The sequence below is a fragment of the Emydura macquarii genome, unplaced genomic scaffold, assembly GCF_026122565.2.
Source record: "Emydura macquarii macquarii isolate MOO-44397 ecotype Brisbane River unplaced genomic scaffold, CSIRO-AGI_Emac_v2 contig_3530, whole genome shotgun sequence".
In the NCBI taxonomy this organism is placed as follows: domain Eukaryota; kingdom Metazoa; phylum Chordata; order Testudines; family Chelidae; genus Emydura; species Emydura macquarii.
In genome coordinates, this window is record NW_027133667.1 from 2,424,010 (window position 1) to 2,436,872 (window position 12,863).

Sequence of the window (12,863 nt, forward strand, 5' to 3'; positions counted from 1 at the left end):
TCCTATTCTTTTCCAGGTTCAACTTCATGGTGACCGACTGCCCAGGTTTAAGAAATGGGAAGGCAGATGCCCTATCCCACAAAGATGAATACCTCAAAATTGACTCAGAACCCCCTTCCATAGTCCTTAAACCATCTAATTTAATTAGTTGTATGGTGGACAGTAGCCTGATGTCCTTCAGCCAGTCTTTCTTGCCTCATGACTCACACCATTTCCCCACCCGGCTCAGAATTTCAACTGAGGGATGGGACAGTCTGTGTCAAGGAACAGATCTATGCTCCAGAAAGAAACACAGCTTCTTAATTGTAAAATTGCCATGACACACCACTCATCAATCACTTTGGCCAAGCTAAAACACTGAATCTGATTTCATGAAGCTTCTGGTGGCCAGGTCTATGCACTGATGTCCAGAATTAAATTAACTCCTGCACTCTTTGCTCCTGGACCAAGAATCTACGCTCCAAGCCACTCAAACTCTTCCAGCTCTTGCCCATTCTGCCACAACCCTGGTCCTCTGCATCACCGTTCTTCATAGCAGAATTACCTCACTGTCATGGTTGCACAGTGATATTGGTTGTGATTGATCTTCTAACCAAGATGGAGCATTTCATTCCTTCCCGTCCTTACCTTGACCACCCAAGAAACAGCTTGTTTCTCCAGATTTCAGAAAATGTCTTCTGATTTCATTGTTTGCTCTCTGGTGTTGTGTAAGATCGAACTCCACAATTTATCTCCTGTTTTTGGCATGTGTTCTTCAAGCTTCTTGGTGTGGAATCACCCTCACATCACCTCACATCACCCTCGCATCAATAGTCAGACAGAACGGGTTAACCAGATCTTGGAAAAACAATTTTACTGCTTCTGAAATTACCACCAGTATGACTGGGTTCCCTTGTTACCACATGCAGAGTTTGCTTATAACAATTCCATTCACACCTACACTCAGCAAAGCCCATTTTATGCCAATTACTGATTTCATCCTTGCTTTCATCCAGGCATGCCCATGGACTCCCTGGTATCCACAGCAGTGAAGCTGGTCACCCATCTACATCAGATTCAACAAGAGCTCAAAGAACACCTAAACACTGTGAAGGAAGCCTAGAAATGCCATGCCAGCCAGGGCCATCCAAACATTCCCAGTGTTGCCACAGGACACAAGGTCTGGGTGCCCTCCCCCTCAGCTAATCTGGATCATTGATATATAGGTCCCTTCACAATCGTGGAACAGATCAACCTGGTGGCTTTCAAGCTACAGTTTACCAAGTCATTGAAGATTCATCCCATGTTCCATGACTCCCTTCTCAAAACATGCAAAGAGAATTTCTTTCTTGCCATCTCCAATCCTCCACCCACATCCATATCCATCAAAGGGCAAGACGAGTATGTGGTTCGAAAAAATCCCTGACTCCAGGCAAGTCTCAGGGAAAGTCTAATACCTGGTTTTTGGGAAGGTTCTGGTCTGGAAGACCCATCCTGGGAACCAGAGGAGAATATCCATGCAGCAAATATGTTGTGAACTTTTCACTAGTCCCATCCTGAAAACCTGGATTCAGGAGCCCCTAGAAAGAACCCTTCAAAGGGGGGCTGTCACGCATTAGAGCTCGCAGCTAAGCCTAGGACCAGTTAATTCAACTTCCTTCGTGAGCAACAGAGGACTCATAGCTGAATCACAGTTGGCTTCTAGCAGAATCACCTGATTGGCCAGAACCATCAACAGGTGCACTCTTAAGCACAGCAGCAGCATTAGCCTAATGTCTGCTCAAAGCATTTGGCTACTGCTGCATTAGCTCCTGCCCCTGCTTGTTTTCAGCCCTGCACCTGCCATAGCCCCAGCCTTGCCCCTGCATTTCCTCACTCCAGGTCACTCGGCTTTGACCCTCTACTCCGATTCCTGACTTTTGACTCTGGTTCTGACCCTTGGCTCCTGACTCTTGCACTGACCCTTAAATTTGGTACAAGGCTAAGTATTATGGGATTCCACTGACACCTATACTCCTGACACAAATATGCAAAGTTGGCCTCTGTACTTACCCTGATCATTAGTAACGGGAAGCATTTTTTTAGATCTCTAGAGTTAATTCTGTTTGTTCAAGCTTACCAGATTTCATATTAAACAAGCTAGAGTGCCATATTTATTGTAGTCAGCTTCAAAGTCCATATTTGAACTAAGAGTCAGCTGATTAAAAAGAAGCTAGTTAACTATTTAACTGGCAAGCGTTAAAGGCACGGATAATGGGGGTAGCCTGGACAAGATCATAATTGTGATGAGATCCACTGGTTACTTCAAAAAAAGAAAGCTGCTAGTATAATTTAGGGGCATAGGGGAGAAAGGAGTAAAGGTCTTGACCCTTCTTTTCCAGGGTTGCCCTGATTAACTCTGATAGGTTCTGGTGGAATCAGCACTTCTGGCAACAGAGCAGGAACACAAATGTATGAAAAAATAAAAGAAACTTCAATCTTTATTGCCTTATGGTAACAGGACAGAGGAAATAATGGGATCTCTGAGAAGTCTAACCGGGTTGGGGCAATGAATATGGAATAGTATATACCATACCATTGTATAATCCATAAGGTTTACAAGCTTTTATAGTAGTTAAGTGATATTATTAAGAAATAACTAAAAATGATTCAAAATGTTTATGGTGTGTGGTATTACTCATAAGATAATATAAAGAATGGCATTGTACAATATTTTATGTCTTTAATTTTTGTTTTGTGCTTACTATTTATGGAGACTGATTACTTACTGCAAACAGTGATGTTTCAATGAGATTCCTTCTGCATGTGGTCAGGTCAAAACCAGCTTGCAAACATATGTGAAAGCTAAAACACACTAAGGGGTAGAATTCTCATCTCGATGTGCTGGTCATTAGCTGTGCAACTCCTATGAATGCTAAGGAGAGTTACATATGCACACATCCACATGAACCAAGATGATGATGTGCCCCGTTAAAATCAGGCAGTGGTTGAGAATGATGATCAGCATGTCCCAATTTTCAGCTAATTAAAACAATTCCAGCCTCCTATTCACCTTGCATAACTAGTGAACAAATTTTGACACTTTGAACAAACACATTTTTTTCCTGAGACTATAATATTCGTACCTGTGGATAGTGGGCAAACAACATTTATTATTTTCCAGACAGATCCATTGTAAATTATCTAGACCACAATCTCATCCAAAATTTTCCCCAAGATATGTACATTTTGTTGAAAAATGTATTTTTAAAAAAGGATAAATGTTTGAGTCTCTTGGAGACCTTGTGCCTTTTGGAAATTCACGGCCCTATCGACCCATTGCTGTGATAAGACATACCAGCTCACCAGTATGTCATTAAGATGACTTACTGGTTTGACTTCCTATGAGAGCTGCACAAAATTAAAAAAAAAAAAAAGCAGTATTCAGACTCTGTGCATTTAGACTTTTGTTAACATATATTTCAGGTACTTACGTATTGAATTTCAGCAGCTCAAATGTAGAGGCAAAACACTTAGAATAATTTTATCTTGTTAAAATATTTAAAAACAGGTTGGTTTGGTTTCCCCATTAACCACACAAGAGTTATATTGTGTTTCTATGGATATATATTTTTATGGAATAAAAAAATGAATTATTTATGTTAGTGAAGTGAAGTCACAATTTCATATTATCACAAAAACAATGAAACCTCCTCACATGCAATCCATATATTAGTATGAAAAAACCCACAAAGTCAATCATAACTGTCATGTTACTGTTTCAGTAGGATAGTTAAATGAACACATGTCAAATTGAAGATCCTAGTTAGGAATGAGGAAAGGATAAAAAATGGAGACCTGGTGGATATGAATCAATTCAAACAATTCTTTCACATCCTGCTTCTACTATATACTGATGGTTGGTCCCATGGAAGCTCTGCCACTGGTTAGCTTAGAAACTGCCCTTGGTTCCATCAGGTATTTTTATTTTTCTTGTAGGACAAAGTTTAGATATTTAGATATCTAAGTTATTTATATGGTCCCCGTTATCATGCCATCTAAGAACTTCACAATCTTTAGTGTATTTAGTGGCACTTTTTTTTCCCAGTCAGAGGTGAGTGCTAGCAGAGATGAAGGGCCAGATTCTCCCTTCAGTTATGCATACTCCTCTCTCATTGACCTCAGGGGAAGTTGCACTAGACTATGTCCAAGAACAAAACTGGGTCCAAGATCTAGAATCCTAAAGGGATGTAACAGTCCTAAGAGCATCCAGACTTTAAATGGGGTCTTGAGGAGCAGATGCCTAATTTTTGTAGCTGCCATCACATGGCGGAAAATTAAATGTACTAACATTGAACACTTGTTGTTCATATACCTGAAGATTTGATGTGAATGTATGAACGGTTTGATGTGAGCTCCTCTTTGGATATTAGAACTGCAAAGTTATGCTGCATATCATCTGAAAGCTAATTTTTCCTAATTTTGTAAGAAGGCATCAAGTTTTACTTAAGATCTCACGGTCTCAATAATATACCGGCCTGTTCCTTGAACAACCTGTTCCTTGCTTTTTGGTCACATGATGAAAGAGCACAATAAATAACAATGCTCAATAAATAATAATTTTACTGCATTCCCTAGCTGGGGCATGGAGAAGGGAAGAGCAAAAGAATCAGTGCTCATCTAAAAAACAAATACCCATCTTTCTTCATTTGCACATGTTGAGCCAGAAAACCCCATGGAAATAATATAAATGCCTACATTTTTGAAAGCATTGTATGTAATCTCAGGATATTTGCTAAAGTTAATTTAAAGTATGCCCAAAAGGGCCAGCTTACCCCCTGTAGTTTCTCACTTTCACACCAGTCTCAATTTTCCGACCTGCTCATCCCTGAATAGGGGAAAAACCCTATCCAAACATAAAATAAATAGCATGTAGACTAAATACTATTGATTTGTTCCATTAAGAAAGTGCACCACAACCTAAAATCTTTGACACACTCAAATCTGAGTGTTTCTTTCCTGCCTACAATGTTTACATGATACAATTAGTTGAACTTTTGTATTTCATACTCTAAGAATTAAAAGTTAGGAATATCAGAAGAAAGTAAGATCATAAAATTCTTGAGAAATGATTAATGCTAAACCTGACTCTTTCTGTATATGAACCTATTGAGTACCAATCCACACCTGCTCACTTCATCACTTGGTTCTCACCTACGTTTCAGGAGACCACTAAAGTCAAGTTCTCCTGCATCCTCTTGTCCTTCACCACTGTTATTAATAAAAAAAAAGATCAAATCTTTGTTTAATACAGAGAGACTTGGACAACACACATTGCAAACACTCTAGATGTCCTGTATATGCAATACTGACTAGGCACACAAATAATGGTATAAAATCAACACAAACTTGTATTCGTTTCCACGCAAGTTATGGTTCCATAACAAGCACTTGTGAAAAATAAACACAAAGGTTTGCATTGCTTGCCGTTATACTTTTAAGACACATTTTTGTAGATTGCATACATTAATTTGCCAAGATTTGTGTTATATTTTAGAACACAAATTCACTTAAGCCAGTCAACACAAAGGGCTTTGTTTTTGGGTTTGAGTAATATATCTGTGTAAAAAAACAAAGGGCTTGTGCTGATCTCTGTTATAAATATAAAACAAAGATTTGCATTGTTGAGTATGCTGCATTTAACAATGCATAGCTGTGTCAAATACCAGCTAGCAAAGCATTACACTTAAGTTTAATCTCTGTGTGTCAGTAAAGGGAGAAGTCAGACAGAAAAAGAAAAACAATACATCGTACAATTTTAAGATGGGATTGTAGCCCTTTTTAAAGATGTAGTTCCTTCTAGAAGGTCTTCTTAAGCAAGAAAACTTTATTACAATATACATAGACCGAAGAAAATGCTCTGTTGTTGGGGTGATGACAGTAAACATTGGGGTGAAATCCTGGCACTATTGAAGTTAATGGCAGTTAACTCAATAGTGCTTGGATTTCACCGTAAGAGTTTGCATACAGTATTCCCTTAAAGTTTTCAGAAGTATTTTTCTGTTGGCAGTGTAGTTGCTGCTGAGCCATAGTACAATGATTAAAACTTTGCTCCTAGGAAAGAATACACCTTGAAATTAACACATTTCTGAGCATGCATTTACCTTAATAACTCATCATTTAATAAAATAAGTTATTGCTTAGTTACAATTATAAAGGATATTTGCTTATTTGTTTAAGTTAACAAATGACACTGGTTTTCTGTCCACAAAGTATGTTCCCAATATTTATATTTCTGTTCTGGTAAAAAAAAAATGTGTGCAGATTTAGAAAGTGTAAAGATTACATCAAAACACAGGTTTTAATGGCTATTTTATCTCAAATCCCAATCATGTGCAAGAAGATTTAAGATATAATGCTGTGTAGTAAGACTTCTGGAATGCATATATTTTAATTTTATTATAAAGATGAATTTGACATACATTTTTCTTTTTACTATAAAATAATCCTGTCGCATTGAAGTCAACTGGAATTTTGCCATTGATTTCAATGAGTGCAGGACTGAGCCCACAGTCACTGTCATATCATAGCTGGTAACCATCAGGGACCATACAGTAGGATATTTTAATGATTCACGAAATACAAAATTAAAAAATCTTGTAAAGAAAGATAATCTTTAATGGCATCTTAAAGATGAGGTGGAAAATGTGTTGGGAAACTTACATTAAAAGAGTTTAAAACACATCTTCTGTCTTATGAAGTAATGATCTCAAGTGTCAATATATATTTTAAAGTGTTTGGATGTTTTCTACATCTATGATGTTACCCATCTGCTTTCTGCTAAACAAACAGTCTTTGTTCGCAATGTGCTGGCTAAATCCCATTTTTGTAATTATTTTCTGCCTATGTAAAGTTCCTGTCTATTTTTAAATGAATGAGAGAGACAAGGTGAGAGAGCTAATACACATTTTTCATTTTCTGCCCTGAACTATTGTGTAGTATTGGTATATGATATTTATAGGCTACTATCTTCTACCTCAGAAGACACTGTTTGCAAAAACAGTGTCTTTGGAATCTTCACACACTAGTTGCTACATAAATGTTAGTAATTGGTATAGTTATTTAAGTCTGAATTAGAGCTAGGTGAAGTTTTTCAGATGAATAGTTTATTCACCTAAAAATACAGTTCTGGTCAACCTGAAACTATTTGCAAATTTGACATGAATTCACCAAATAGTTTCGGCCAGAAAAAAAATGCGGCTAGATTCACAAAATGGCTGAAGGTAGAGAAGGTGATGGTGGCACTCACCTAGAAGGGTGAGAGACCCAAGTACTAAACCCTGCTCTACATCAGACAGAGGAGTAAACTGAATCCAGGTCTCCCACATCCCAAGTCAGTGCCCTAAGCACTGGGCTAATTAGTAAAAGGTGGGCCCCTCCTCCTTCTTCCTCTAGTCATTATGTGAATCTAGCTCTTTAAAAAGAAACAAGAAACAAAACATTTCAGTTTGAATGGTAGATTTTCGGTCAAACAAAATTTATTTCTTTAATTCACCAAAATTTGGGGAAATTTTTTTGATTGTTTCACCAGGACCAAATATTTTTTTCTAATTTTTTTTTAATCTGCCAGCGAACCAAAATTGGTTATTTGCCCAGCTCTACTCTGGAGTTATTTAAAGGAAATGGTATATAAGCTTTGATCTCTTTTTAAAAAAAAAAAGAAAAAAAAAAGGAATTTCATAAATGCAATCCTGTAACATTATTTAGCTTTTGCTATGCTTACTGTATGATTAACTCCATCAACACTTCCACTTATAGCAATTACATTCGACTCTCATTTTAAAGTCTATTATACTATATATGCAGTTTCTGATATAAGCCTACTTCATCCCACCCACTTTCAATTACCTAACATCCTACTTCTTTCATCCCTATTTATAACACCACCTTTTTATAACACTTGATATGCTTGGCTAGGAGAGATGGTATAGGATGATTGTATGCTATCAGCGTCTATTATTGAGTAACTTCACAGGGTCACCACTTGACGTTACCTTCTTTTGAAAGCAGATCGGATGTCAATAGATGGAGTAGCCTGAGAAGATTCTATGAAAGAAAAAAAAAGTTAAAGAAATATTTTTACCTTGGTGCTTAAAATTAGTTCAGTTTCATGCTAAGTGACCACCAAGTATGTGCCTTTCTGGCATCAAGATCTACCAAGTGCAAGTCTTATCAGTGCAGAGGTAGTTTTTTTAGTACATTTCTCTAAACTACATGATATATTTCTGCATACAAGATTAAAGTATGTCATGTTTCTCTCACATTCCCTCCCCACCCACTCACACCTTGTGTCTCTCTTTTCCCCTCACTCACATCTTCCAGTTTTCAAAGTAAATTCACTCCTGCCAGCATTTTACAGAATAAAAGAATAACCATATGAGGGTCCTAAACAATCATTAGTAGTCCTTCTCCAGCTGGGAGGTCAGCAAGAAAGATACAAGAGCTTGGCCTGACTGAGAAGGGGAGATTCTGGGGGAAATTCATCCCTGTATCAAGGGCCAGCACAAGACCCCTGCACCACATAAACGTTATCTGGAGAGTTTGTGATATAAGTGATGGGCCCTGGCACAAGGATGAATTTCCCCCTGAATGAATTAGGTATTTGAATTACAGCCAAACAGCTGAAACAACTCTGTCCTATAGAAAGTTTATAGATGCGGATAGATTGGTTCTTTGCCTAGCAGCCTAACGAATGCATGCAGACACCTAGGACTGTCTCATCAATTGGCAGTCAGCTGCTGGACATTCCCTTAACTGTGGCCTGCTTTCCTGGCTGAAGACCAGGCTGATGACCTTGGTAATTTAGTAGGCTTGTTTTGCTAGGATGAACACTCAGCTAGGTTGCTTAGAGTGCCGCTGACCTCTGGGTATTGGGGAAGCTTGCCTGGACCAGTCTAGCAGCTAAAATTACAGGACCAGGTGACCTTTTGCAGGTCAGATTGTAAGGTTGAACAGTACCTTTATGGTGCAGACAAGATTATTTGTTCTTGTTTGCTCACTGAACTTCCTCTCTCTTTGGCCCAATCCTGCAAATATGCATGTACTTAACTTTATTCCTGTGAGAAGTCCCATGAGTAAAGATAAGCACGTGGGTAAATGTTTGCTGGAAGAGAGCCTTTATCATGCATAAGTCGACAACTAATTTGGGCCTGAATCTCCATTGCACGGTAGAGTCGTTTATGCATGGGCAAAGTTGATGTAAAAAGCTACCATTGACTAGGTACCATTTGACACTTTCTGCACAGGTGTAAGATGATTACAGAGGATGGAAAATCAGGCCTATTCCATATCAGAATCTCTCTCGGATGTAACCACGTACATAATCTCTCTCTTGTGGCCTCTCTCGACAGACTTATGACTGGCATTCTTTTTGTTCAGCAGAGGCCTGATCTAAATTCAATAGGAATCTTTCTATTGACCTCTATGGGCTCTGGCTCAGACCCATGCTTGCCAGCTGCCTCCTCTACCATACATTTCATTCTAAAAATAAATCACAGTTACTCAGGAGGCATTGTGTTAAAAAGGTTAACATTAAACCTTCCTTTACTGTGGCCCTCAGAATACAGTTATCTCATATTTGGTGTAAAAAGAGAAAAAAAGATCTATAAATGGACAAAAGGGGACTCTTACCATGGACTTCAAGATCAAAAGAGCAGCTATCAAACTTATCCTTGTATGTTACTTCACACCGGTAGTTCCCTCCGTAGTTTTCCTTAGCTTTAATGATTTGCATCTCAAATGTATAAACCTGAAATTCAAATACAAAGAATAATAATTTTAGTTTAGGATACATTTCTACAAAGATGAAGTTAAAAGCTATGGCCTAGAGGGAGAGTTTACTCTCTCAGCCTGTGTCAAGAGTGATGCATAGTTGTGTTGCCCTAGGAGGGGCTCTTGAAAGGAACTGTGACTTGGAGACCCCTTTCAAAGTTATGATTCATAGGAGCTCCTGTTTTATGCCAGGGGACATGACACAGCAGATCCTCACCGGATACAACATTTTACGGAAATCTCTGGTGGAGCCAGAAATTGAACCCACTCTCTATTTAATACCTGAACCACAAGACCCTCTGTCTTTATATGAATGACTGGTTAAGACTGTTTTTTTTAAGGTTTCAGGCTTTGTCTCTTTAAAAAAGAGAAACAGAAGCATACCTTGCTATGACGCTCAAATGTCTCCTTCAGCTGAAGGTGTTTGCCAGCTTTACTGGCCAGGTCCATCCATTTTCCTTTGAACCACTTCACGGTTGGCTTTCGAAGAAGATCTTTGGCTTCCACTTTGGCTATAAATGTAATATTTTGCCCTTTAAAAAAGAAAAATAAATTCAGTCTTTAGCGAACATGTGGTTGCCTGTCTCATTTGTACAAGTTTCTTTTACAGAAAGATTTGTGTGGAGGGTAGAGGGGTTTGGGCTTAAATCTGAGTCTAAGCCTGGGTTTACAATGCAGTGTAGACATACTGTTAGAAAGGGACTTGACAGTGAGGTTGCATAGCAACCCTGAGGGGCTGCCTGGAGGAGCAGTATTGTTGGTCTTCAGAGAGGACCATGTCTAGTTCCTAGTCTTTCCATTCCTAGTTTTATTTATGCTCCAAATAGATTCCCACAAAATCCTTTCTTCTAGTTAGAGACTGAGAAAATTTAAGAGCATATGAACTATCTTTGAAGCTCTGTCAGCTATTGTACAGCTAACAGTAGCACAGTGATTATCTATCCCCTCTGAGTGACCACAACTTCCATCTTTCACCTTAAGTAAATTATTAGAGCTAAATTTGCTCTTGTATTAACCACTGGAATATTTTCTGAATTTGGCCTACCTATGAAATCTTCAAAGAGGAGTGTGTGGTTCCCATTGAAACTAATGGGAGTTGCATGTGCCTGAGGCTAGAATTTAAATGTTATGTGAACTGGACCTCTTTTCCCACTTTATCTGTATCATAAGACCCCCATATTTAGCTTGTTTGTAGGCACTTACCGACATTCACTGAACCACTCTGAGGTTTTTCAATAAATAAAGTGGATCTCTGGGAATTCTCAAGCTTCTCTGGTTCTTCTGCAGTTCCATCTCCAAGAGACCATACTAATATGCAGAGAGAGGGGGAAATATCATTTGTCTGAGCATGGTTTACTCTTTAACTCTGTTACTTCCTTTCTTTAGACATCCTCAATGGTATGTAAGTCTTCCATTCCTTTACTCCCAGTGACATCCATTGTCAGAGATGGGGCTGTTCAATGCTCTACGGCTCTTACAGAAATATCACCTTTGTGATGATGGAAAACGGAACTACTTGGGAAAGAGAACTAGGGCAGATGGATGGTATAAGTGTCTTGCACAATTTGAACGACACCAATGTTCAGCCAGCAGCGCTTTATCGGTATAGTCCATGAAAGTGTGGCTCTTTGCTTTGTAGGAACAGAAACCACAGATCAAAGGCCCAAAAGTGCAGCCAGCCAGTCTTAAGCACAAGCAAGATAAGTGTGACCACTTGGTGCTTGATTTTTGTGAGTCTCCCTCAATCCTGCACTCGCTCAGCAACTCCTGCAACCTAATATTTCCCCTTTGCCAGCGAGACAGTGATGGGAAGAAACTTGCTGTTCGATCTCAATCTCTCTCTTCAGTGATAGAACCAGTGAGACAGACAGCTGAGCAACTCATAGCCTGATTACCAACACCCTCCCCTCCCCGCCAGCCACCACCCACACGTACCCTCCTGAGAGTTTGGGTCCAGGAAATCCTAAAGCCAGCCCTGCGCATAGAGTGATGTTTATAGGTAAATAACTAGCCAGACACAAATGATTAAGTCACACCCTCAGGTACAGATCCTTCTCCTGTTGAAGTCAATGAGAGCTTTGAGCCAAAAGTGGGCAGCCAGGGTGAGGAAGGATGAATGTACAGGTTCTCCAGAATATCTCCTTTTTCTGACAACTCCTGCAGAGCCCTGGGGGGGAGTCCAAATTGAAAACCCCATGAAGGGCAGTAAAGAAAATCATTTATGGGCCACAGGCTCTCCTCCTACAGACATGGTAAAACATGTGTCCCATATTCTGCGTTAGAAGTGTGCTGTAAGAATGATCTATAATCTCCTTTAGACTGAGGAGTCTGGACCAGCGCAGAGTGGGGGAAGTGGATGTAGCAAGTACAATCTGTGCAGAACTCCAAGCACACTGGTCTATCCCCACAACAGACCACCCCCTTTGCTCCCTTTGGATCAGAAATGCCTCCTAGTTGTTCTTGAATGGAAAAAACGTGACCCTGTGTTTTGGGTCAGCGTGTTCAATGGCTCTCGGTCTCTGGTCTTACAATTAACAAACAGGTACATCAAATTGCATAATATTTCATATCTTGTTATGCCTTGTTGTAGATATAAAGAGTTGCTTTTCATGTACAGTACCTGATGTAAAAGATCACATATCAGATGTCAGCATGGTTTTTACACTGTACTTTACACTGTTTTTACACTGTATAAAGCATTACTGAAGGAATCATACTGGCAGGTGAAAGTTAACCTTGCACTGATATGTAACATAACTGCATTGGTCAGAGCTCATTAGCCAACTATGGAAAAAGGTAATCAAATGTTTGTTTTTTATTAAAAGCTACAACACATTTCAGGAGGTACAGAAATATTAAATAATTCCACTTCTTGGATGATTAAAATAACTAGGCTTTTAGTTTTGTCTCTTACTGCACTCAACGTGCGGGAGTAGCCAGTTTCACTGCACATGTAGTTGTGTTATTGCTTACATATAAACACACATATACACATGCACATACTCAAACAAATGTATAGGGAAAGATGTATCTATCTATATGCTTTATATATAGTATACTGGTACACATACAAA

At 39.0% G+C, this 12,863-nt stretch overlaps 1 protein-coding gene across 1 annotated transcript in view; it reads right to left on the reverse strand.

Moving 5' to 3' along the window:
* MYBPC1 (myosin binding protein C1) overlaps positions 1-12,863 on the reverse strand; it is a 61,838-nt gene that overhangs the window by 46,700 nt on the left and 2,275 nt on the right. The window contains exons 4-8 of the mRNA XM_067536112.1: positions 10,993-11,097; positions 10,174-10,322; positions 9,649-9,766; positions 8,013-8,064; positions 5,173-5,229 (exon numbers count right to left, since the gene is read on the reverse strand). Of these exons, the coding sequence (XP_067392213.1) occupies positions 5,173-5,229; positions 8,013-8,064; positions 9,649-9,766; positions 10,174-10,322; positions 10,993-11,097 (481 nt within the window). The remainder of the gene's footprint in view (positions 1-5,172; positions 5,230-8,012; positions 8,065-9,648; positions 9,767-10,173; positions 10,323-10,992; positions 11,098-12,863) is intronic.